Here is a 27,973-nt window from a genome sequence, read left to right as displayed (position 1 = left end):
TAAACACACAAGAAAACATTTCAAAAAACAAAAGTTTATTTGTCTGTATTAGCATAGACAGTCAGCTACACATACATTTTACTTTCATAATTAAATACATGAATGTATAATTATAACAGGCAGGAGGGCAATAGAAAAAAATGTGGATGGCACATTTGGTTGCTTTTCATGTAAAACTTTGATTTAAATAACTTGCTTATCCACTTTCTATTATTTCTGTAGTAATTACATACCAAATAAACCATTTACTACAATCATTTTTTACCAAAGTAATTTCAGTTGTACTGCTACAATACTTCACTTGGTGTACTCTGCAGCGAGGTGAGGAGGTATTGCAGTGGCAGAGTACATTACAGTGTAAAGAGTGTTTCTAGAGCCTATGCATTGTCTCAGTATACTACCTGGTAAGCAACAAGGCTACAAAATTCACAGCCACAACCGATACAGCATATCTACATTATTATTTGCTGCAGCTTCAGTGCATGTCAACTGTGCCTAATGTATTTCAATAAAGATTTGTTTTTTTTTTATTCTTTTTGTTCTTTTACATGATAAAAAATTTAGAGCATATTAACACTGTTTCAAGTTGCCTCCTACTCCTCTTGCTAGCAATAGCTAGCTATGTACTGTAAACATGTGCAGAATAGGAGACTCTAAACCAAGGCATGACAGTGAGTGCGTACAATGGTCACTTAAGTGAGGTTTTTTTTTTAACCTGAGGGTAAGATGACTTACAAACAGAAAAAGACAGAACAAACACAAAAATAATAAAAAGATAAAAATACTATGCAAGAGTGTTTGTGGTTTAAGAAGAACCTGTATTGTTAGGACTGTTTCCTTTGTAATGATGGCTCTGTTCCATGGAAGTAATTTATTTTTGGAACTAAGGCTTGAAGTTTGAGAGGCCAGAGTCTGATGTCATTGTAGTGCTTTAACCAGATACAACTTTTCTCCATGTTCGCTAGTGAAAATGGGTGCTTTCTTGTAATGTTCCACCAATTCATCCATGCTCTTAAATCTTCTTTGTCCAATACAATAGACACTGTCCACCAGTTGCACTTTAAAGTGTTTGTTCTTCCCTGATGCCTTTAGAGAAATTGAAAAATCGCTGGGCTGTAAAACAGAAAATGCACACAACTGTAAATGTAAACACAAAAAAGTGAAACTTTCAACTTTTTCAACTTTCTCTGGTGTTTTGTCATATTTACAAAGCTGTAAGTAATTACCCTTGAATGATTAGGAATGTTCAACTGAGGAGAAGAACGCCACATATAAGGAATGCCTGAAGGCAGTCAAACTGCTTATGCCCATAGGCTCGCCCATTAAAATCAAAATCTCCCCAGGCCACATAAATGTACAGTAAAATTAAAGTACCTGTTTTGGCCTGGCAGGAATAGCAGATCAAGCTTTTTTTTAGGGCCTTAACTTTTCAGGGGAATTACCATCAAGCCATGCCTGCTCAATATCTCCATCCTGAGTGCAACTTGCAAAATGCATATTCTGCTGGAGTACTCATCGAGGTGATATCCTTACACTTCCTATGTAGTGCATACAGTGCATGTAGTATATCTTATGAAAACACTCCCTACTTGTCACTAGAACAAATGTTTCCAATGTGAAATATTTCAACACAATCATTAGGCTGGATCTCTCAAAAGGGGACACAAACGACAATTAAAAACCTGACAGAAATTCTCTAGCCTGTCCTTTCTCTATCCAAAAGTGTCAGGAGTTCATGACTTAAACCTGAAAGCAGAGAAATTTAGGCTTCTGGCAAAGCAAGTAGCTGGGATCTCTGCAGAGGATCGGGGAACAACAGAACATCCCACTCATCCCATCTGACTTTATTCTCCGATTCACAGTACATAACTCTCACACATCCTTCCCAGGTCACAGTGCATCTCTCTCACAAAGGACCATACTAGGGCAATGTTCTCCCCATCAACTTACCCAACACTTTTCAGTAACCACCAAGTTGTTTTTGGGTGGTTACTGAAGAGTTCAGACACAATACAGGGGCTGCCATACGCCTACAGCTTCTTCCCACACAGCTTAAAGTATTTTCTGAAGAGAACACTGTAGAGGCATTAAAGGTTTTATCTATTATTAGTAAGAAGTATTAAAGCTTTCTCTTGACTTCTGTAGATACAGTAGAAGATTCTGTAGAAGTATTGCAGAGAAATTCAACATCAAAAGACTAAAGAAACTCTTCAGTGGGGTTTCAGTAAATTTCTAGCAGCTAACAGCAAGTCCCTACGGTGAGAGAAAATAAAGGAAGAGTATTTGTGATTTCAATGCCTGCAACTACAGATGTCGGTGGGGGCTTGTTTGCTTGCTATGATTATTGTATTACTTTACTATCCACAATCTGGGAACAGATGCACTTTCAATTTTTAAAAATTCAGATAAAATTATATCAATTACTTCCCATCAAATACCAAGACTCCTAGTTTGATGTTATTAGATCTAGTACATTTATAGCTTCCTCTTATGGGCTAATTCCTTCCTACTAAGGATAGTACATGATCTACTTTTTCGCTGCTCTTTAGATTGAGTATCAGTACCAGAAACATTTGTATAATTACAAATGCATTTACATACTGCATTACTATTTGTAAAATAGGCAGCCTCAAGCTAAATATGAGGAAACATAGCTATAACCCAGTGAATACAAGTCCAAATGCGGTTTGTACCTTGCACATCCATGTAAAATTTGCTGCATTAAAAAACTTCATGGGGTAGAAAAGAAAAGAAAAATCCAAGCATCACAATTCTATATTCTGTCTTTTGATATATCCCCATTGACATCTATGTATAATCTAATAATAGCTAAATGTGGAACTGCACAGACAAGTGTGTCCGGATCACAACTTCACCATTATAAGTATTCAACCACATACAATTTAAAGTTAAGGGAATGTAAATCTAAAAAGAATACATATGTAACTCTCATAAACCACACACACACAGCAAATTCAAAAAAATTAAATCACCTTCCGCTTTGAAATCTACCAATCTAAGAGTGTTTTTGAGAATGTCTGAAGAAGGATCAATTAGGTTCTCATTAACACAATATTTGCTCCACTGCTTATCCCAAAATATCGGTAAAAAAAATAAAAAAAAAAATTTCAATTTACTTATGCAAAAACACATTTCACTTTACAAGTGCAACACCCAACATATGCTGCAACTGTCCTTTTATTATCTGTACACACTCGTTGAGCTCTTTAAAAACATATGTGCATTTACGAACTCTTCAATTTCTTGTATAGTATCTATGTTCAGATAAGCAGTTTTTGTGGGTATTTTTACTGCTCAAACCTGCTTGAAAAAATCAATAAAAATATTGGACCAAATGGGTGCGTTCAATATCTTTAACAGATGGCACTAGGTTGCAGCACTGCCACATATTTTGGTGGCCGCTCAAAGCAGTGCATAGCGGTGATTTGCTGCCCCTGCTGCTTGCGTAGACTTGGAATTGTTTGCAAATGCCTTAAAAAAACTTCTGCAAATGTTTTTACGTGTCCGTAAGCATTTTTTTCAGGCATTTTAACACCTGGACAGTTGTCACCGCTGAACACAATGACGGGAGCTCAAACTAGCTGCTTTTTTGACATTAGCTTCAAATTTGATAACTTTGTGCACTCATGTCATTTTAGATATTGTAAAGACAGACAATACCTATTTACTAGACTAGGCATATATTGAGGTTTGAGGAAGGTCATAGCCTGAAAAGCATTCCTGATTATTATAACTTTGTCTCTTTGCATTTGTTTTTGATGTGGTAAATAATTGGGTGCTGCAAATCCTGTAACTTTTCTTTTGTATATTTTGGGCCCTTGGACCAGATCCCATTTATATGCATCAGGAAAAAAGTGCTATTAAAAAAAGGACTTAATACTTGACTACTATGTTGTTACTTACTGAAGATTCGCTGTCTCGAATGACAAAGTCTCCCTCCAACCCTCTTTCATTTAGGGCACATTCTGCCTGATGCCTTGTAACTCCTCCATAGTACCATGCTTTTCCAGCAAAACGTCCTGTGCAAGCGGGGCCAATGTAGCTTTTTTGATGATTGTGTGAACCAGTTACAGAAGGGCCATCACTTAGAATTACAACATAGTTTTTGGGAACCAGGCCAATTTGCCCACTGGAATTTTTACATTTCCACCACTCCGGATCATTCTCAGGCTTCTCAATTACTTCCATTATTTCCCCTTTTTCAAAGTTCAGCTCTTCCTCAGTAACTGAACTAAATGGATACAGTGTCTGAACAACATGGAGAATTTTAGTGTTTTGCCCATTGCTTATTGATGCACCTTTCCTCAAACTGAGAAAACTAGGGGAATCAGCTGTAGCTTCATCAACTTCTTCCACAACGTAATTTGACGGAAACCATCCAACCTGTCCATTGAGAGTTCCACGCCACCAGCCATCGCTACACTTTTCCATAACGATGACTCTTGCACCCTTCACAAGTGAAAGCTCATCATCTCTTTCTGCTGTATAAGCAAATTTTACATATGCAGGAATGTTTAGGTCATAGATGCGATCGGCACCGGTACCATTTGATGAATATTCTGCATCAGTACTTGGAGTTGGTGAAGCATCTCTAGTGCTAGTCTTCCTTTTTGTCCTACCCAGGCCTGTAAAGCAAGAAAAATATACATCATTCCTGCAGCCAAAGTGACAGTAATGGATCTTTAGTAAAATAAAGGTTTTATACCATACAAAGTCCCCATAAAATACTTAATTCACAAATGCCTGTACAAGGACAGGAAGCAGAGCCTACAAATCTAATGGACAAATATGGTTATTTTCATGTACACTCTACCAACATACATGATTTTAGCATATAAAAATTTACTGATAAACATATACTGATAACATTGATCAGTTTGATGAAAAAAATTCGAACAAAATTAAGTTCTTTATTTGTTGTGACAAAAAAAGGTAAACCGCCACTGCAGACTTCTCCTTTTGGAAATAATAATTTGTTGACCGTTTCTTCATAATCTGTATCATAAAGTAAACTGTAAAGCTAAAGACTGTTGCAGTAAACTGCAATTTACACATGTTGCCAGCTAGGAGAGAAATAATTATCATTGGAAACGAACGACTAACAACCGATTGTGCGATAATAGTTAACAAAAAATGGGCACAAAAACTGACCAACGACGCCAATGAACGACGATTGTCGCTGGAAAGGATCGACCGTCGCGGCGGATCTGATTGAGCAACGATCGTTCACTATCTATTGTGTGTACGGTCGTTCAGTGATCGTGGATGTTTCTCCTTTACATGTCACTTCCTTGTGGATTGGTGGATTATATTTGAAAGATCGTATTGTTACAACATGTACAGAATTGTGCACAATACGATCGTTCAAAATAATTGTGCATAATCATTAGTCGTTTGTTTTCCAGCAATAAATATTGCCTAGCTTTAGTTACACACAATACAAATGTGGGAAAGTCAAACAGTTATCAGTTTGAGAAATTTAAATTTGCTGAATTTTCATGAACATTTCAGAAAAATATATGGCAGGTAATGAATCTGATCATTTGATTTTACTACTTCTGAAGTAAGGAGTATGATTTCAAATACCCCAGACTTTCAGAGAAGCTTATTGAAAACAACTCCTAAAAACATTGTAAATCTTGTTTTATACTTGTGGCCTTTTTTTTACCCTTTTTAATGAATGATTTCTGTGGCAAAAACAACATTGCAAAAATCATCTGATCGACCATACTGTCAGTGGAATTATCGTTTATGGTGAGTGCTGGTATCACATATTTTTGGGAGGGAGTTGTAAGTTTTGGGGTTGATGTAATGATTTAAGTAAATCCCTCCATCCTACTCCTCACTGGGAAACTTCAACTCTTATGACAGGTTCCAGCAACACTATGACAGTGGCTTCAAAATGTTGCAGTAAAAGTACACTGCTGATTCCATAGTACAGCATAAAGATCAACGGCAACTGGTACATTTACTCATTCTGTATCTGAACATATTGTTCAGCTTGGGCATTTATTTAATTTTGGTTCCTGACTTTAGTTCCTCTATGTCAGCAAAGCCTCTGTACAGTCAATAGGAAGTGTTGAACACAACCAGACAAAGACATGGACACCCAAAAAAGCACCCTGTAATAATGCATTTTTTTTATCATATGTTCAACTAAATTTCCCCAGCTGATAAATAATTTATTTTGTCCATACAATACACAATTTCTTTTTGCATAAATTCACTAAAAACCAATAACATAGCCCCTCAGATAACAGCAAAAACCCACACTGCAGTTTTAAGCCTGAAAGAGACAAGAGGGCTATGACTGGCAAGTTACCGAGGACATTCAACCTTGTAATTACGTCTCTTTTCCTGCTGATCTAGAGAGGGGTGAAGTAGGAATTACAGGGAGAAGAATACCCGTCCATTCCTATCCTCTAGTATAAAGCCGCTAGCCATAGCAATAGGCCAACAGGAATGTGTAGGGGCAGGTTTAGTCGCAAACACTACCAGAAAGTGATGAAGCTTTGCCCTGAAAGGAAGGTTAATGGATTTTATTAATGCTGGCAAGTACTCAACACCAAAGAAAGTCGATAAAGAGCAAAATAATTATTAGCTTGATATACAAAAATTACATTGAGAGAACCAAGTGGATGACCTAAAAACACAAAAAAAAAGCTTACCTAAGGTGTCCTTTAAGTTCTTAACCAATGATCCCTTTTTTAAGCTATTTTTCCGCTCAACATAGTTAGATGGAACATATCCTGTCTTATTGGTTGCATTTCTCACCCTCCACCATGTTTTGGAGTCGTCCAATAACCAAAGGCGTTCATTTTTCTTGATATCAAGTTCTTGGTCCTGTTGTGCCATATAATCCCATTTGGCAATAACAATGACCTCTTCTGTCATTTTTCATGGAGTCAGACTGTCAAAAAAGCACAACAATTGATCAGATAGCTTCTAATAATATTCCCATCATGGTGGTTTGAGTAAAAACATATTACTTGCAGGTGAACTTGAGCTGAATAATGAGTTGCACACAAACTGTCTTACCTGCCAACATTTTCAACTCTTCTCACTGTTACTCTATACAAAGCAGCTTGGCTGACTCATGGGACTGTACTCATCTTCTAGTCTGAACTGGTGATTACAGGAAGACAACAAGCAGCACATTTTACCTTGATTAGCCATGTTGAATATAACATGGCTTTTTACTGATAAAGTACTTTTTTAAAATATAAATTCACAGTATATTTTCTCATGGCAGGAATGTGTTCATATAGATTAGTAAAGGAACTGAAACATCCATTATAATTTAATTGAAACACATACCATTGAGAAAAACAACAGCATCCTGTAAACCCTTTCTCTCACCTTTAAAGACTTAACCTGAGCCATTTTTTTTTCTTTTTTTCCAAAATGAAAAAGAATTCCTTGTCTCAGCTTACAAGTATAAAACAATGGGCAGATAATTTGTCATTGGATCAAGGAACACAGACATTAATGAAAACACTTGAAAAAGTTTTAACATTTCCCTACTCTGTAGAAAATGTGTTTTCATCCAAGTCCCTTTTATTGTCCTAATTGGGACATATATAGTTTGATGTCTTCCTCTTAAGTCAATCATAAATAAAAAGTCTTGGCTTGAGGTATGATTTAATGACTGACATGTTAAACTTTCTCATCAGATTCTTTTATCAGTAAAATATTCTCTTAATGCTTATTATTCAGATGTTGGGTTAGTTCAAATCTAACTCCACCTAAAAGATAAAACAAAACAATGACTGCAGTTTTGTAATTATTAAAGTTAAATATACTTTAAATGCAACTAGTATAAATACCTGAATTTGACTTGATTTTAGCCTTTTGTAATACGCTATACAGCAGCACTTGGAGAAGAAAGGGGAGTGCTTGATGCAATTTAAGTTTCACATGAACTAACTAGGGATATGCTGACGGGAGGTGTGTAGATCGAATCTCATCAGTCTGTTGCTGCTCTTTCACGGTCCAATCACAAGCTGGAGGTGAGGAGGTGACCAGGCTATGTTGCTTATCTGCAGCAGAGAAAAATCAGGTAACCATAAAGGCTGTACAAGGATGGATAGAAATATTTTAGGACTGCTTAGTCATTTGCCTAGATTAAGGAGGTTTCCTTTTTTAGACTATATTTAACAATATTAAAAATGATAAAGCTCCATAAAATACTAAAGCTGATTTTTTTAAACCTTACCAGGACTTAAGGAGTCACAGTATTCTTAGGTTACGTACACATGTGCAATGGTTCTCGTTCGATAATTGGCTGAGGACTGATATCGGACAAGAATCTGGTGTGAGAGAGCTCCGTTGTTCTCCCCCTATCTCTCCATAAAGCAGAACGGTACTGTATGTACAGTACTCATTCATGCATCATGCAGTCATTTGCCGCTGGAAAGGATCGTGGTGTGTGTCAGTGACTGACATCTCTACCTGGTCTTCTTCTAGGTGTGCAGCCACCATGATTGGCCAGACCAAAATGACGTTCCTTCAGTGTTGCTGGGATACCCAGCATGTTCTGGCATCCTACGCCTGTCCCAAATATCCCTGCTTGCTCAATAATTTTAATGACAGAACTATAGTTCTGCTTTAAATATAGACAGGTGAATTGCAAAATACATACAAAAACAGAGGAATCAATTTCATTTTATTGAGATTTATCTGGCACATAAGTGAAAGAAGGTAAATTCCTCCAAGCTATAAGCTTATGAAAATAAAATCCTAAATAGAGTGAGAATCCTTGGCAAAGATAACACTAGTCTAAAGCAGTGTCACTTAACCAGGGTTCCTTGAGCAAATTGGGACACTCAGGTCATTTAAGTGACACCAATGATCTTTTGGCTATCTGTTAGGAGGACATTTTTCACAGTGGCCACCACACTAATGCACAGTGAGCTGAGGATACAGTAAATAGAGCATGGGTTCCTGAAAGTTGTTTCAAGAGGTTCCTCAGTGTGAAAGAGATCGGGAAATACTGGTGTGGAGACTCAATGCAGGAAAAAGACAGATAAAGAAATAGAAGATAAAGTGGGATCTAAGGGAATTATTTTATACTTATACCTATTTATCTTAAGACCATAAAAGGTTGCAAACATTCTTAATCAGTTTTTCACAGGGCTAGGGAGGGATTTAGAAAAACAGTATAATGCCATCCACGTAAAAAGCTATTTTCCCCAACAGAAGTCCCTCAATCGGGATTTCGAAGGATTGCTGAATCTACGGGTTCCAATATCAAGGCACAGCCCCCTCTAGTCCCCCTAGCCATATAGTTTCGGGAAGCTTCAAGCACCCATCCAAACAGTTGGCTTTGCATTCAGTAAACTAATCCATTTAAAAAAAATGCCAAAAAGAGCTACCTTCATGTATGTCCAATTTACACAAAGGCCATTTCTAGATCTAAAAGGTTCTATTATTGTCAAGCAGCTCTGATTCAGATGTAAAAAACATTAAGCCGTGGTCAGCACGGTGGCTCAGGGGTTAGCACTCCGGTCTTTGCAGCGCTAGGTCCTAGGTTCGAATCCCAGCCAGGACACTATCTGCATGGAGTTTGCAGGTTCTCCCCGTGTCTGCGTGGGTTTCCTCCGGGTACTCCAGTTTCCTCCCACATCCCAAAAACATGCAGTCACCTTAATTGGCTTCCCCCTAAATTGACCTTAGACTACATTAACCACATATGACTATAGTAGGGACATTGTGACATAGATTGTGAGCTCCTTTAAGGGACAGTTAGTGACATGACTATGAACTTTGTACAGCACTGCGTAATATGATGGCGCTGTAAAAAAACTGTATAATAATATTAATAATAATAAAGCCTATCCTAGCAAATGTTTTAACTATATTTAACTATTCTTTTACCACTATTTTAAAACCCCCTTCAACCATGTCTCAATGGAACAGTGAGCCAGGTTAATACATTGTAAATTAAACCTCATTCTAGTCTGTATCAATGCCTGTATTGAATGTGGACTGTTCATAAGCAGGGGGAAAAAGAAAGCAGATGCAGAGTTAACCACTGGAGGATGTGATCCAAGAAGTCACATACATCACAAATGGCAAAACATCTCTATTGCTAAAAGCCAGGTGAATACATAAGGAGGAGTTGAAGAGAGAAAAGAGTATTATATTTGGATGCTATCATCTCCACAACTCAGCAAAAAAATCAGGATTTATTATCTGCTCTAAAAGTCTTCAGCGTGGTCATCGAGCACTCCTTTCCCATTTCCTCAGTCTGGCCCCCTTTTAATTTTTTCTTTCTTCTCTCCCTCTCACAAGATCTTACTTATTTACAGTTTTGATTAATAACCCCATTGCTATTTCTACTAATGTAAAGTTCCAAAAATCCATACCATCAGTTTTCTTTTTTACAACAGTTCTTTCCTTCCATTGCTGACAATGCTGATTTACTTAACACAATTTGTGAAATACAAGGGAGTTTCTTTCAGGAATGCAATATGTGGTTGTTGCCTCTCTGAAAAACAAGAGACCACTTAAATTTTGAATACAGGCCCATAAAATTCCACAAAATGAAGGTAACTTTATTAGTTATGGTGGGTTAAAATAACGAGGCAAAAAAATGAAGAGAAAGAAAGAGAGAACACCACGTAGCCAACAAAAACAAGAACTGTCTTGTCCCATATACAGTATTCCCAGCTAAAAAAAAAAATCTGTGCATATTACACCAATTTTCCTAATAACCCTAACAAAGACAACAAAAACTTCCCTGTCGCTTTTACAACTAGAGTTTCTGAAACAAACCTTCTTAGGTGAAACAAGTTTTATAGCTACAAACTAATAACAGGCAGTTGTGCTTACTCAAGTATGACAACGCTAGGGTCCCAAAAGTCTCTTCATGACAAGAAGATCACGGAAAGACCCAAACATATCCAACAGCTCCTTCAGGAGTAGCTATCCATAGTTATCCCAATGCACTGGACAAAAAAGGGGTACAGTAAACAAAGATAGAAGTAGGATAAGAAAGTGCACTGTTGTCAGGAAGTAGTGAACAGGTAGTAGTGGCTGGAAGTCAACAGCAACTAAAAGCATAATAATAGATCCAAGAAAAAATTCCCCAAAAAATCCCAAAATGGATAGTTGAAGGAAGGGGACAATAGAAACTAAAAGTAGAGTATCCAACTAGTCATAGGACTTGAATGGCAAATAAAAGAATTTTGTACTTCCACCAACAATCACTGTTTCTTCTGCAAATTCTAATGAAAAGGAAAAAACATGAACCAAAGAATTTTCACATTTCAAAAGGTTTTTCTTTTTGGCTTCCAAAAGGATCCTGATCTCTATAACTGAGGACCCTCACCAGAAGAGGTCTAGGAGCCTCAACGATCTGGGACTTTTGAACACCTGATGTGCCTATTCCACATTATAAGTTGAACAGTTCTCTTTCAAATTCAAATTTAAGTTTATCTTAAGACCACAGGGTAAGTGCCTTCAGCACCCTAAGGCATATCAACAACTTTGGTACTGTTACATTGCATACAATTTTCTTCATTTCCTAAAAAGGCTGTTAGGAGCCTAAGTGTGCGCTGCAATTCTATAACTATATATTATATACTGATAGTAGTGTCTTCAATCGAAGACACCATTTTCCACAGAAGAAAGACGGGCATAAAACTTGTCAAAATCCATCCATCAAAAACTATCCAATTCTGCAAGCAAGGTAGGTTTTAATGACTGCCAAGATAGCTGCTGTGGAAAAAGCATCAGGGTTGCTGGTGCCTGTAGTGCTTGAAGTAGTGTCTGAAGCAAAATTCTCTACGTCAGTGTGACAGCACACTGCTGTCTGCGTGACTAATGCTGACTAATGCGAGCTGAGTGGAACCACTTAGTGGGGACATTAGGGTAAGAAGAAGCCTTTCCTGGATGAGGAGCTGCAGCAGAAGAGTGGTGAAGCCTCTCTGTTGGCAGCAACACTGGCCTCCTAATTCCTAGTTCAGGAAGGGAAAAGCAATGTGCCAGCATAAAAAAGGCAGGAAGAGAGGAGCTCTATTTCTGTAGCCCCTTACATCTAGCCCCTCCAGGCCTTGGAGTCTAGGTTGAGTACATTTTGAGCAGATAGTGTAAGAAAAAAAAAAACACACATACATACATATATATATATATATATATATATATATATATATATGTATCATAGTTCTCCCCAGCCCGTTTTTGGGGGGTGGGCCGCCCACCTGCTGTGATTATTCCGCCCGGCACATTTTCAGCGGCTCTGAACAGACACCTGAGAGGCTGCTCTGCTCGCTCCATTCGCCGCCGATGAGAGCTGATTTGCGATTGGAGCCGGGCGGAGTGAGGAAAGCACAGCACAGCTATGAGGAGATCAGGACACAGACTGTCCCTCCTCCTCTCATAGCTGTGCCGAGTTTTTGGAGGAAAAAAAAAAGTAACACTGTGCAAACAATGTCCGCCCAGTGGGCGTGTGTAATGACGGCATCAGAGCAGTGTGTGTATAAATGCAGCATGTCACATTCCTCGGCCTTACAGCTCCCTGTGTATAAACCTTCATATCCCCTAAACTGTATGTCATAATGACTTTCAGTAAATTTCAGGGTGCACAGGGAACACTTATGGTTAGCACCATTCACAATTTCAGCACACCAGCTTTTACAAATTTCATGATATGGGGATCAGAATTGTAAAATCTTGTGAGTTGTAAAATCCTGGGGCCACTTACATAGAAAGGAGCAATGGGGAAGGGCCCCTAAATTTATACTTAGCTCTCACAAATCTATAACTGTCATATTATGTTACTCCATCTGCTTCTCCTCTTTGAACCCCAATTTCACTTTTGATAACCCCCCCCCCCCAACACCTTTTGATAACCCCCCACACTAAAATTTCGTTACTATGGCAAACGCATTGGCCATTTCTGACACTGGAAACCCACTTTCTCTGGAATGGGGAGGTGTAGAAAACTGAAAATGTGTGGGGAACATCTGTGGATAACACCCCCTAAAGTTTTATCACAATGGCATTATTACAACATGAACAAAACTCTGCCCATCAAAACGAAATTGGGGTTTAGTTACTGGTGGGGTAGGTCATGGGTAAAAGGGCAGGGTGCTTTGATGGGCAGAGTTTATGTAATGATGCCATGGGGATGAAAGTTTGGGGAGTGTTAGCCACAAGTGTCCCCCATTTGCCCCTTTCATTCTATTTACCTGCACCTCTCTGTTCTAGAAAAATTGGGGTTCAAGATAGGGAAGCGGACATTTTGATGGGCAGAGGTTTTTATGTTCTAATGATGCCATGCTAATGAAATTTTAGGGGTTTATACATCTGCTCCCCACTTGCACCTACATTTTCAGTTTCCTCCCCATTTTCAGTTTACCTCCCCATTCCAGATAAATTGGGGTTCAAAGAACAGAAGCAGAAAGGACAGCATAGTATTACAAATATATCTTGGTGAAAGGTAGGTAAAATATTTAGGGGCCCCCACCCCAATGCTTCTTGCTACGTAAGTGGCCCCAGGGGTCCTTAATTTGCATTTTCAATTTTCAGCTCCTAGGTGCACTTTCTTATAAAACAGCAACCCAAATGTTCAATTTCCCCAAGTTTTTAAACTCATGATCCCCATATTTTGAAATTCTTGAAATTGAAAAAAGAAATGTTGGTTAGTAATAGCTATGAGAGTCCCCTGTGTATCCTAAAAATTTTAGGAAATTACAACCAATTTAGGAGATCTAAAGGATTGAACGCAATGAGTTGTTAGGCTGCAGAATGTGACAAGCAGAATTTACACACACACCGCTATCACACTGCGGGTGGATAAATTTCACAGAAGTGTTTGTTTTTGGCAGTGATGAGGAGGGCACTGGCTGTCCTGCCCCCAGCTGCGTTTTGCCCTCACTTCTCACCTCTCGCCAGGAAGCACTGCTGCTTGAAAAACTGCTAGGCCTGAAAAGCCCACCACTTACTGCCTGTTACCAATCCCAGGTGCCCAGCAGTTGCCAAGTAGTCACTCAGGAGGGGCATTTTTTTTACTGCTGATGTGAACCAAGCTTAATTTGTTAAGCCACATTGATCACACACTGAACCACACTGATACAATAGCAGGGGTTACTGGATACCTATGGCATAAATAACTTGGAGCTCCAATATATATATACACATAGATCTCCCCAGAGGTTTTTAGCCGGTTGCTCCGCCCGGCTGATTTGAATACCCCGCCCAGCTCTCATCCTCGGATGCACGGATCTCAGTGAGGAGGCTCTGTGCTCCGTGTCATCCGTTCAGAGGATTGCTGCAGATGAAAGGTGAGGACACAGTTCAGCCTTCATGTGAAGGAGACACAGGCAGCCCCGCCCCCATCTCATAGCACGAGCTCGGATTTCTGCCTGTGAAATGTATCCAGTGTGTATAAAGTATCCATGTCATTCTGCATCCTCATAGCTCTGTGTACAAACCTTCATATCTCCTAATATGTATGTCACTATGACCTGTAATTTTCAGGGTGTACAGGGGACCCTCATAGATACTAGTTATTACAATTTCAGGACCCCAGATTTAAAGAATTTCAAGATATGGGGGTCACAAATGTAAAACGTTAGGAAAATTGAACTTTGGGGTTGCTGTTTCAGAGAAAAGTGCAACTAGGAGTCCTAAATTGAAAGTGCAAATTGGGGACCCCGGGGGCCACTAACATAGCAAGGAGCATTGGGGTGGGGCCTCTAAATATGTACCTACCTGTCACAAATCTATATGGACACCAATTTCTCTGAGGGTGGGGGTACAAAACTGAAAATATAGGTGCAAGTGGCGGGCACATTCTCCCCCTACAATCTCATTACTACAGCATCATTAGAACATAATACACTCTGCCCATTACAATGGGCCTCTCTGCCCTGTTACACATTCCTGTCCATTTATCTAACATTCTGAACTTCAATTGGGGAATGGGGAGGTGTAAGAAACCAAAAATATAGGTATAAGTGGGGAACATCTGTGACTAAATTCCCCTAAAACTTCATCACTATGGTATCATTAGAAAATGGACTCTGCCCACTAAATGTTATTGAGGTTGAGGTACTGGAAGGTTACAGTCGTGTGTAACAAGGAAGTGCATTTTGATGGACAGTTTTGTTTTTTTAATGTTGTAAAGATGCCATGGTGATGAAAGGTGATCGCCACACGTGTCTCCCACTTCCACCTATATTTTTGTTTCCCTGCACCTCCTTATTCTAGAGAAATTGGGGATTGAGGTAAGATGCAGACAGATATGTGTAACAGAGCAGGCAGCACATTTTGCTAGGAGGAGATTTATGTTCTCATAATGCCATAGTAATTACATTTTAAAAAGGTTTAGCCACAAGTGTCCCCCACTTGCACCTACAGTTTCAGTTTCCTATCCCTCAAGGTAATACAACCAACAGTTTAGGAGATCTGAAGGTTTGAACACAGCGAGTTGTTAGGCTGCAGAATATGACAAGCAGCTTTTACACTCACATTGCTATCACACTGCACTGCCGATGACATTACACACTGCGGATAAACGTCACAGACAGTGTTTTTATATAGAATATGGGCGGTGATAAGAGGGGGCCACCGTCTGTCTTGTCCCCATCTGATATCACATGCATGATGCTATTAAAGCATCGTCACATTTTTAACAATTATATTAAAGAGTGACTTTCTCTGTTATGTAATGGAAAAATGTGCGTTTTTTGTTTTACACTTTTGTGGAGAGGACCTCTCCCCTTCAGTCTTCACTTCCATTTCGGTAAAGACCGAAGGGGAAATCCGCAGCCTCCTGGGATGTTTGTGTCACATATCCCAAGAGGTTCTGCACTGCTCCTTGTGTGCATGCACCTTCAGAGGATTTCTTATAATGTAAAAAGTGTTCAATCTCATGCATGCTCAGTGCAAGGCAGCATTGGACGTACAAGTGAGCATTAGAGAAAAGGTGGAAGCTGGGCCAGCATGGGCCTGCTGGGCTAATTTTGTAAAAGAATCAAGTGAAAAAAAAAATGTTTTCACAAAAGTTCACTTTAACTAAATATAGACACAGTATATATATATATATATATATATATATATATATATATATATATATTTAGCCTGCATGTGTAATTAAAGCCACCCTATTTAGTGGCAACTGATGAAGCAGCAAATGTTGACTTCAAGCACATGGGCCACTCAAATACGCAACAAAATTCAACATAGACTAACCATTTTTAGATACCACAAAATGTACAGGTAGCAATAAAGGGCTATAGAAAAAGACTACAGTGACCTAAATAATCAGGTCTTGGTATGTAAATACTCATTAAGTAGTATCTGTCTGGAATGTGAGAGATTAACAAACACATAATTACTCTAGTCTAGACTTACACGTATTGTAATAAAGGACTATAGTACAAGAAAAATGTTAGTCCCATTGTAACACCCAAGAACACTGGGTCGGTCCTCTTGCTTTGAAAGAATTCTATTATACTATAATAATATACTTTTTGAAACCACTAATAATACACTATAATAATAAAACACTAGCTATTCTCATGTAGATGCAAAAAGTAATATGAAACATGGTATCTCCAGAAAAAGTTGCAGAACACAGCAGCAAACTAGTTGATACACTTTCCTTCCAGCTCTTGGGTTCAAATCCCTAATAGGACACTACCTGTTTTTTTTTTAAGCTGCTTCTAATGTGCACACGGATGTGGTAGGGACACTGTGGGGATTTTAATGCAACATTTAAGTGAATGTATATACTCTGTAAAGAACACATTTAGAAAATGTTCACGGTACTTACATGTAAAGTGTTGACCGAATTTCAGAAAAGAATGATCCACTAGAATGCAGTATATTTAAATTAAAGACCTAGAAAAAGAAAAAAAAGATATTTTTAAAGAGTATGGAAGTGTGAATTCTTAACTGTAACACAAGACTTCGATTACACCATGTTTGGTGCAGTTTAGTGTACAGTGTGTAATACGCAAGAACTTCACACTGCATAGAAAGTAAATGTCTGCCTCTATTACTATATGTGACGCAGTGCAGAATTTTGCTAAAATGCACTGCTGAACGCATTTCTCTGTTTTTTTTTTTTGTTTTGCTCAATTCATTGTAATTATTGGGGTCAGCACTTGGTAGATGTAGGTTCAACCAGCCGCTGGTTTTGTATTGTTCTAGATACCCTACCGGGGAGAACTTCCCGGCAAAATTCTAGACTCTGCTGCTGTTGACCTGGGAGCTTTGAATATTTGTTTTGTATTATATTCTTCACAATGTAAAATAAAAAATTCAAAGTGAGAAAGGGTAGACTGACCCCTAAAAAGAAGTCTGACACAAATCTAAAAACTCAAACTAGGAATAGTATGAAAAATGTATTACACACAAATCTACACCTCTCTTTAAACATTAAGCTTGTTCCTACCCATCCCTCTCCTACCTCCAGGAGGCTTTTTTTTAAGGTTGATTTACATAGACCCAACCTATTTCTGGACAAGACATAAAAAAAAAAACAACTGCATTTAAAATGTATCTGGGGTTTTGCCTCAGGTTAAGTTTACGAATCTAGAATAGATTTATCTGTATAGATAATAAATCGGAGCACAAAGCCATTAGTTATAGTTTAAAGGAAGAGTTTAATTGTCTTTATAATGTATTTACATTGCACAAAGGCCAGTAGCAATCCCTTCATCCAGGGTTCCTCTAGAGAATTACTTGGGGCTGACTCAGTGGAAAACTAATAGATGGAGCTGTAGCATGGTAATGCAAGGCCACAAAATAAAAACCAGGATTACTGGCTCTTCTTATTCTTGATGCCGAGTGTAAAATCAATAGAAGCATATATACTACCAGCCTCCATTTACACCGCTGCTGGGACTTGCAGTGCTCTTACCATACCTGAAAATGCTTAAAAATCATGTTTACCACATACATTACAGCAGGATAATAAATATCAAAACACACGAAGCAAAGAGCATACAATGCAAATAACAGCTCAGGGTTCTCCCCAGGCCCTTTTAGCTGGGTGCACCACCCGGCACTTTTCAGCACCCACCTGGCTGTTTTTGGGTGGTTACTAAAGAGTTTGGTCACAATACAGGGGCTGCCACCCACCTACAATTTCTTCCCACCCGGCTTAAAAAAATTTCTGGGTTGAGGACTGCAGCTATAGCTCCCTTTACAAGGTGGGAGTTATTGAGAGTGCTTACAAAGAAGGTTAAGTTATAGTTATTAACAAGCTTTAAAGCTAAACTCTTAAAAACAACAGAAAAATCGTATGAAATAAAAACTACTGTGAAATAACCTTGGTATCTTTTTGTCAATACTAAATTCTCAATTATAAAACCTGATACTTCCACATTTTTCCATACCAAATCCAGCCAGGGTTGGTCCTTTCCAGGGAGAAAAAGAGCAAAAACTACACTAAATGTATAATTTTAGGGAAATGTGAACTAAGGCGTTAATGCAATGGGAAACCAACATTCAACCAGTCGGGTGTCTAAAGTGCAAGAAGGCTCTGATACCATCAATCCCCAGAAGGAAGAGCTGCTGTGTGCACACAATTACCTTTCCAAGTTCCCAACTTCAGTGATGCAATCTTTGCACTTTATCTTGCCACTCCTTTGCCAATATCTTTTCCTGCTCACCTTTTGGGTCTGCAGTTTTAAGTGACCAGCAAGGCATGGCATAACTCTTGCACACGCACATGGGAGTTACTTTGATCTGGCATGACAAGATTGTACATTGAGGTGTACAATAAAAAAAAGAAGAAAGAAAGGAGAAAAATGCAATCGCATGTGCTATAAAAATGCACTTGTTAGCAAGGTTTCTGAAAAAAACTGTCTAAAGAACAAATTTGTTAGAAACCATAAAAAAATGTTCAATCTAACCTCTAGAGTTTATCTATGCTGCTATTTCTGACCTGGCTCTGTTCTGGCTTTAATCAGGTTGGAATTACTGACCCAGGATGAGTATGCAGCTCAGGTGTTCAACTAATTGTCACACGGTTACCTGCATTGCCTGTTTCATGTGTGACTGAAATTACTAAAACCAAACGATCAGCTTTTCATCCAGGCAATTAGGGTTCTTTGTAATGGGTTCAGGATGACAGCTTCCATCATCTCTTAGAGGTAGGTACCCTTTAAGGATGTGTGACCTTGCAATGTAACAGCTCTACTGTTTTATCCTCACTTTACTTCAGCTAAATGTGAAATTAGAAACAAAAATGCAGTCAAAAGTGACAACTGCAGTATTTACACATTTATATTCAGTTACATCTGATTAGCTGGATCATTTACACACTGTATTTATAGATGCATTTAACGAAGGGAGAAATGCAAATCAACAAATTCACCAGTCAAATTAAAACTTCTAATTATACAAAGCAACCTCCATGCTAACTGCTGACATCACAAAAAGTCTATTGAAAATATACCTGACAAAATCTTCATTTGTTGGAGCCTCCTTATATGTTCCAACACAAACAGAAATGCATGATCCATTAAAGTGCGCGTATGTGCGTATGAAGCATCCCCAAGCACAGGAAGTTGTGCATGAAGTAGGCCTGCAATGGTATGACATTTTAATGGTATGATTACAGTCTCAGAGTTTCATGTATACAGTATATACAATTATCAATACAACTGCCCTGAAATAATTAAGTGGTGTTAGATTGCAGATTTGCGGTCTTTTTTTGTCATTTCTTGCATGTTTTAGTGTGTCCAGTGCCTAGTGCCAGTAAAGGGCATGCACACATGACGTTTTATTTCTAATACAAAAAAAAAAAAATAAGATTCTGACCTGATAATCCACATCTCCTTTCTGTTTTTGAATAACTTGTGCAACAGGTTTGCTCCAATTTCAACTACAGAGGCAGACATTTGCTGTTTACATAGCAATGGAATCTCAGAGCCCAGTCTCCATCATAATCAACAATTCCAAAAACAATTGTTATGGTAGACAGCGAGCAGTGTTTCCATTAGCTAGAGGTTGTCAGGGCTGTCCATATTCTTATTAGCTCAGTATGATAACTAATAATTTTCATACCACTATATCCTGCAAAACCAGTATACCACTGCAACCCCAGCATGGAGACACTTGAGATCCAGTTCAGGTCCTCTAACAAACCCAAAAACAGTGTTGCTTAAAGATTTATTAGCACAGCACTGCCTTGTAGTTGTCTGTATGATTTTTGAAGAAACAGTATACACTCAAAATAGGTTTAGGTCTACTCCATATTTTCTCTGTTCTCGGTTAGCTCTCTTAGAGCAGCTGCAATTCAGGTAATGAAAATTACTAGTGATCCTACCAGAAATACAGTCATCTCCAAACTTCCTATAGGCTGTCAGGAATGGCAGCTTCTCTTTTAAGCTTACCAACATATAAAATTATGGAAAACAAAAATAGTCCCTTTAGTATAGTGGAGGCTACCACTAAGAAAGGGACTGTGCTGTGGCATGTGGCATGAGTAGAATGCATGTGCATTAGCTGCTAGACTGTTTTTTGTTTTTGTTTTTATTAGTATGCAAAAGCTATGCAGCAAGAGTAGAGTATCACAGCAAAAATTACAGAAATGGCATTAAAGGTATATTCAAGTAGCTGACTTCGACTGAGAGGGTGACAACTAAAAAACAACTTCACTAAAGATTTCTAAACAGCAGTTACATTATATTGTGCTTATGAGGCAGAACTGGTGAGGGGGAAGAAGAGTGCATGACAGGACACATTCTGCACACACCTATAAGCACTGGCATATCAGGAACAGAAAACTAGAGACTTTTTTGTTCTTTTAACCCTCCCAATGAGGTGCCCCCCTAATTCGGAGAGCAATGATTGCATGTAGTTAAAAGAAATAAGGATGTTTCGGAGTTGGTCATCTAATGCCAATTACTTACAACTTGAAATACCTATTGTAGTACAAGATGTCTGCAGATTCACAACAGTATTTTCACACAACTTCCACCCAGGAGTCGCACCTATTTTTAACTGAACAGAACAAAGATGTATAAATCTTGGGTAAAAATGATAGACCCCCTAAGAGAATCAGCTGGCAGCCCTTTTATGTATAGTTTAGTAGGCTGAGCTTGTTATAAAGGATTACTGCACAGGGTGTTTCTTCTCAGCTAAAATACTTGCAGAGTGTTAACCTCTTAGGGAATAGCTGGGAGTGTGGTATTACTAACACCATTTTTATTTTTGTAATTATTGTATTTGCAGTGCTCTCTTCAGAAGAAACACTGTAATTCTGCTAATTGGAGCCATCCCCATAATACTATAGGAGATAATCTTTAACGATGTTTGTAATGGATTGCAAGAGGACATGAACAAGTGGGATTTTAAAGATTAAAAAAGTACATTGTTACAATATGTCCCACACTGACCTGTCATACTCAAACCTGCACTAGAAAGTTACAGAAAAACTAACAGAATCAGCTGGCAGCCCTGTTATGTATTATTTAATAGACTGAGCTTGTTCAAAAGGATTACTGCACTGGGTGTTTATGCTTAGCTGAAATACTTGTAAAAAAGTGTTAACTTCTAAAAAAAAATAACTGGGAATGCTGTGTTTGTCTGTGTAGATCCAGCCTTTTCCACCAGCGTTCAACCGGAGGATTTAAAAGCCCATGTTTGAAATTCCTATGCATTACAATGGGCTAACCTACACCAGGTCATTTCCTTTTTTAACATTTTTGAGGGTTATAGATAATGCTTCTTGCAACCTTTTTGAAATAAAAACGCAGGGTTAAAGCAGGTTTACGCGGGTAACCGCGTCCATTGATTTCAATAGGGGGTTTACCCACTTTTATTAATGTTTGAAATGTAAATGTAAAAAGGGTAAAATGCAGCATAATTATTTTCAAGCAATTTAAAGCCAAGCATAAAAACGCATATAAACAGAGTAGGAACGTTTAAATGTGTTCCTAAAGCCGTTCATGTAGACTCAGCCTTACTAACTTACTGAACTTTAAACAAGCAATTAATTAAACGCTGCAAGTGTTCTGGTATGACTCATATCATTATATCTATCATATTTGGTATCATTTAGCAGAAAATTGGGTAAAATCTGCAGCAATATTTATACAGTGGACTGAAAAGGGGACGAGCCTGAGCAGTGTTCTCCCCAGCTCTTTTAGCCCAGTGCACCAGCCAGCAATTATAAGTAACTGGGTTGAACACTGCTGAGTATATTATAAAATATAAAAACATACAAAAGACTCCTTACATGTGTGTAGAGAATATGTCTCACACCAACCTACTTTTCTACATGTTCATAAATATATTTACTAATATACCAAAACAAGGAAGGAAGTGTCTTACAAGGATAGGAATCTATTCTAATTGCCAACTGCTCTGACATTCTCTGTTCATCCTCTGATGAAGCCTATTGGCGAAACACACCGGGAAAGAGACTTTTAAAAATCATGTCACCTTATTACTCAGTCAGACAACTAATTGTCTAGTTATAGATGGCAAGCCTCTTGAAAATTCTCAGGGATGCTTGAATGTTAAGTGTGCTATATGTTTTACACTATTCATTGTATATATTGCCAAAGCTAATCTGTTGTGCTTTTGTGTGCATACTTTTATGTATGCCAAATATACGATTGACTTTTGTGTCCATCAAATTTTCTATATCCACAGCTCAGCTTAGGGAATAGCTGGCCCCTTGGAGAAATATCACCATTACAAATAGCCAGAAATATCATTGGTGTCAATTAAACTGACCTGAGAGTCACAAATTGCTCAAAGAACCCCTAGCAACCTCTGGAGGAACCCTGGTTGAGAAACGCCAAAAAAGAAAGACTATTATCGTAAAGGAATACTGGTTTTTGTAGACTGCAGCTATTCCACTTAGTATTTTTTACATGTTCTTAAATGTAAAGTGTAAAATTTCCCTGCTGAAGTATACGCCAAACCTACTGGATCCATACACCAATAAAAGCGTTGAAAGATTGTTACCTGTGTTAGGACCACTAGAAAGGACAAATAATGTGTAGAATCAGGAATTTTATTTTAACTTGTTCCTTGTACTGAAGTAAGAACCTCCTGACATCCAGCAAGGTGAATTTAGTTTCTTTGCTGTAAACGTTAAGTTTACGACTACTTTGGGAATAAAACTGAGAAAGACTTAACTTTGACATCTTTGTCCTGTAAGAGAGTCTGGAAGGGCTCTCTGATAGAAAAGCATTGGAGTTCATTGTCAAGACAGGCTGTAGTAATGGCATCTAGGAAAGAAAGTCTGAGTCTAACATTTAAATGGATCATAGGGGATTTCTCTGCTAGGTATTGTAAGAGCCATGTTTTCCTTAGCTAGAAAGAGACAATAATGACCTAACATGCTGAAAAATATGTCTGCAATAATATGTTCTGTTTTTTGCTAGAACGTTTTAGTTAACCAATGTTCCAGCGGTCTTGTTATTATCTAAAGGAATACCCAAACTGCTGCAAACTTGCAGCCACCAATGCTTTTACAGTGGTATCAAGTGTTATAGTTATCATCTGTGTAAAGCCAGAAGTATTTTCAACAAAGAAAGGAAAAGAAAGGGACAATCATTTTTAGATACTTGGTAACATTTCTATTCCATTGAAGCAATTAACCCCAGTAACCAAAACTGCAAAAGATCAGATTGGAAAAAAAATGAGAATAATAATGAGGTAATAAAAATACCAGAATTGGTATGAAATGGGATCCTCTTCCGTATACATGTTGCTACAGTAAGGGCTTTTTCTCACTTTCTCATTCACACAGCAACCACTTTAAATTATGAAGATTTGTTCCCAGGCAAAGGTCAGGTGCTGGAGGGATATGCTAAAAGAGATGGAGCTTAAACGTCACCTTAAATCCGAAAGCTTCTGTCTGACCTGATGCTGATAATAAACATCAGCTCCAAATATACATGAAAGTACCATATGCCTGTAGTTAAATATAAATAGGTAACTCTGCACAGTTATAATTATGTAAGATGGGGCTAATGTGAAAAGTAGTGATATGACCCCTGTAAGTCCTTCCCACTGCTTTAAAAACAAATAAAAATAATAAAATAAACACCAAGTCTTCCAAAACATTTAGAAAATGTTCTTGACAAAATGCTCCTCTCCTATCACACAGTGTTCTGCAGCATTATGCACTGTAAAGGGAACCATAGGTATACCGCACACTATGTCCTGCATTCCATAAATTAAACATCAATAGCCGGCAGTGTCCTATGTGGAGCAGTATCTGACATTCATTATAAATCTTGTAGATTTTGCATGTTTAGCTTTGACGGATCCTCTTTACACTGTCATGGCAATCCCTGTTCCCAAAGGAACATTACATTTCACATTCATTTCTGAGTGAAAGCAAAGTCGGCTGAAATGGAGTATACCTGTTTAGTAAAAAATACATTCTAAAAAAGAATTCCAAACAGCGACCATTGTTTCATGAGAAACTAACCATTACTGACTCCCTATGATTGCCTAAAAAATAATTAAAGTAATCATGGCTAACATCACAAGGGTTATTGTGCAAGTAAAACCAACTCCTAAAAATGAACTTTCACTGCAATGGTCATTTGGGTATGCATATATGTTGAATGTAGGGGGATTTGTTTGTTTTTTTAGGTGAAGAGGGATATTCATTTATCCCCAAAACATTTTTCTAACTTAATTTTATTGCTATCACAAGAGGGGTTTATGATAACTCAGTACAAGTGAAAGGTTCTTTCACTCAGGAGACATCAGCAGTCTAATTAACCCCTAATACCACATTTGCACTCATTTTAAGCCAGGAAAGCACTGACTGTACCTAACCTACTTCTTCCCAGTTCCCAGCAGTGTAGGTTTGTCAGATGTGATGCAGGAAGTACTCAGAACCGAGGTGTTATTATAACCCTCCATCCTACACCTGTCATGATGATCCCAGCATCCAGGAGGGTCAGGCACACCCAGGACATGCGGCCAAAATAGGACAGCTGAAAAATGTAAACATACCTGCAGCACCAATAGGGGTCAGGAGTTTGATTATATGAAGGTTCTATGTGCAAAATGGTTAAACTAAACACTTGCTATGAGGCAGTCTGTAAAATCTGACAAGTCAGACTTCACATGACCTCTGACCCTCCGACTGCCTAAACTGCAGTAATTCTTATTATTCTAACATAATATTCCATGTAGATTTTACTTCTCAAACCGTAACTAACCAGATTAGTTGGATCAAGCTGGGCTTCCATACAGGTGTGTCAGGGAAGGGTTAACCAACCATTTTATTATTATTATTATTATTATTAAACAGGATTACATATTACACAGCCCTGTACATTAAATAGGGGTTTCAAAAGACAGACAGATACAGACAGTGACACAGGAGGAGAGAACCCTACCCCGAAGTGCTTACAATCTAGGAACCATTATGCCCATGTTAATGAGTAATGGAATTTAAAATAGCCATGTAGCCTCCTGGCCAAAATTATCTATTATAGCCAGAATGACGGAGGCTGCAGTCACACTTATCCATTTCTATTACACGCTGAAATGGACATTGAGATGCAATGTAAAACGTGATGCATTCATTAGTGCATTTCTATTGATTATAACTGAAAAATGCATTTGCCTTAAAATAGATGATGTCAATGATGTATATGAAGACATTGATCATCAGGAATATCTCCTTTATGTTAATGTGATCTATCACAAAGCACAATACTCATGTAGGAAGCTGACATTTTCTGGACTTTGTAGCTGTGTACCAGTTCCAGCACAATGACATCACTTGTAATGAAGCTGATCTGTCAGCAGACAGAAATGACTATACAGATCTACCCTAAGCTAGGGGTTAACTCCTCATTTATTCTATGGTGAAAGGACACCCATAGGAATAGGGAGGAGGGGTGTCTGAAGTCCTCAAGTACAATGCAGGGACACTTGTCCAGCATTGCAAATGACAATGTCTGAGAGTTAAGTGAAGAAAAGCAGTATTGTGGAATGGTCATAAGGCAAAGAGGAAGCCTGTGGGAGGGAATCATAAGGGGAATCTTTCACTTATTCCTACACTATATTAGCAGTTAAGCCTTGCAGCGAGTAGGGGGGGGGGATATAGTTAGGTTTTACTTCTGACACCAATTTAAAGATAAAAGAAAGTTACCTGGAATTTTTCCATAAAGAAAGGTCATTTGATTGAACGTCACAAGTACAGAAATCAGGAGCTGAGACTTCACTGGCGGAAAGCCTGCTCTGAATCAGTGACTCACAGGGCACAAACTTAGAGACAAGCCAGGTACAGGCAGCCGCAGATCCCATACGGCAGCCCCAGGTATCTACCGCAGAGCTGAACCCATATTGTGGCCCCAGGTATCTACCCTGGCATGGATCCCATACGGCACCCCCAGGTATTTCGCGCAGCCCTTATCCCATAAGGCACCCCCAGGTATCTCCCCCGCAGCCCCAGGTCCCATATGGCAGCCCCGGGTATCTCCCCCAGTGCAAACCCCATACAGCAACAACTAATCCGCAGCCCAGCAGCCATTTCACACAATGCAATTCTGCTCTTGGGAGTATTGCCATTATTGGGATAATGTCCCCCATTCCTACACAAATACTATTACAATCGCACACCAGTCTCTATTCCTAGCAACCATTTAAAACCAGACAAAGAATGGCAAGTATGCTGATGTCAACAATGGGTTCCCCAGCCCAGAGCTCATCACACGGGAGGTGACATGAGGGGGACATAATGGAGCCATAATAGGGACATGATGGAGACATGATGGAGCATCACACCTGCCCACCAAGGAGCAGAGCCCTCACTGATAACATAATATGCAGATTGGAAATCAGGAAAACTTCATCTTAAACTTTCCGCATGGCACCAGGCACATGTCAGGGGTGCGGGCACCGGAATGACACTTCTGTCACACGAGGACAGCCAGCAGCCCCGGGGACCATGACAGGAAGAGAGACCCCAGGGGAGGGAGGGGGATGGAGCGCAGCCCAGGAACAGGGAGGAGGGGAGGACGGATAACAAAGGCTGGGATAGAGCCAGCAATGGACATGTTGGGGTCTGTGCACACACACAGAGCGCAGAGGGGCGCCGGGCTCACCATTCCTGGGCCGGCCTGCGGGAAACAATACGAAACATCTGGAACGCCAACAGCTCCATCCAGCACTCACCTCACACATCCACTCTGCGCCCGTTCCCTCCGTGTCAGGTGACCAGCCTGTCAGCCTGTAGATCGGGAGTGTGCCGTGCACATGCGCAGTGCGCGCTGCTGGTGCCGGGGACGCGCAGGAGAGCGAGCACGCACGCGGTTCTCACCACAGAGTGTTAGCGTGCACTGCTCTCATAGTTACCTAACTGCATCCAAAACGTCCAGGGTACCATTATGTAACTGCCTGGGGGTCATGTCCTCATTAATACACCCACAATGCTCTGCTGACCATTCTCTCTTTTCACCTTTCTATTATAAAAGAATACTGACCTTTGAGGGATGGCCTCTTTTTAAAGCAGAGCTAAACTTAAAAAAATCCCACTTACCTTTACTTTTGCAGATCTCTCAATCCATCCAGCACTCCCCTCGTTTCATGTCGTTCTAGAATAATCTTTGGTCACAGTGTCTTCTTACTTTGTCCCCATTTTTTTACCATTGCAGGAAAAAGCCCCTTCTGTGTGTGCCAGAACTTGGGCATCTTCAGAAAGAGCAGCCCACAGCCTCCTGGGATACGTGACGTATGTGCTCTGCACTGACATTCTGTTTGTACCCCTGCGCCCCCTTAAAAAAAAATGGTGAAGGCTGGTGATATGTCTGATTATAGGGGCAATGGCCTTAGCAGGGTTTTTATTAATGCATACAAATACAACAATCACAGAACACTGCTAAAAATTTTGAGCAGCATTTCCCGACCTTTATAGTGGTTAGTAGGAAGAATGCCTTTTACATTGCTGACAAGTAGATAACCAAACAGGTCATTGATGTCCGGACCTGAGAGGCATAAA

The 27,973-nt window shown here is 39.1% G+C and overlaps 1 protein-coding gene across 16 annotated transcripts; it reads right to left on the bottom strand.

The window, feature by feature from the left end:
- Positions 1-18: 18 nt before the first annotated feature.
- NCK2 (NCK adaptor protein 2) lies at positions 19-27,272 on the bottom strand. Of its 16 annotated transcripts, none has more exons than XM_072413911.1 (9): positions 27,081-27,172; positions 19,439-19,567; positions 18,571-18,726; positions 16,805-16,872; positions 10,855-10,970; positions 7,848-8,060; positions 6,690-6,931; positions 3,925-4,646; positions 19-1,113 (listed from the first exon to the last, which is right to left on the bottom strand). In XM_072413911.1, exons 7-9 carry the CDS (start codon positions 6,913-6,915, stop codon positions 919-921), a joined length of 1,143 nt encoding a protein of 380 aa, XP_072270012.1. In that variant the 5' UTR covers positions 6,916-6,931; positions 7,848-8,060; positions 10,855-10,970; positions 16,805-16,872; positions 18,571-18,726; positions 19,439-19,567; positions 27,081-27,172; the 3' UTR covers positions 19-918. The 16 variants fall into 16 exon arrangements, with proteins under 16 accessions (XP_072270012.1, XP_072269938.1, XP_072269932.1 ...); XM_072413837.1 differs by lacking the exon at positions 10,855-10,970 and adding an exon at positions 10,389-10,510; XM_072413831.1 differs by lacking the exon at positions 10,855-10,970 and having other exon boundaries at positions 7,848-10,510.
- Positions 27,273-27,973: the final 701 nt, after the last annotated feature.

This window comes from Pyxicephalus adspersus, chromosome 1, assembly GCF_032062135.1.
Source record: "Pyxicephalus adspersus chromosome 1, UCB_Pads_2.0, whole genome shotgun sequence".
Lineage (NCBI taxonomy): Eukaryota > Metazoa > Chordata > Amphibia > Anura > Pyxicephalidae > Pyxicephalus > Pyxicephalus adspersus.
Note: the sequence above shows the minus strand (reverse complement) of the source record. Positions and strands in the feature narration are given on the sequence as shown.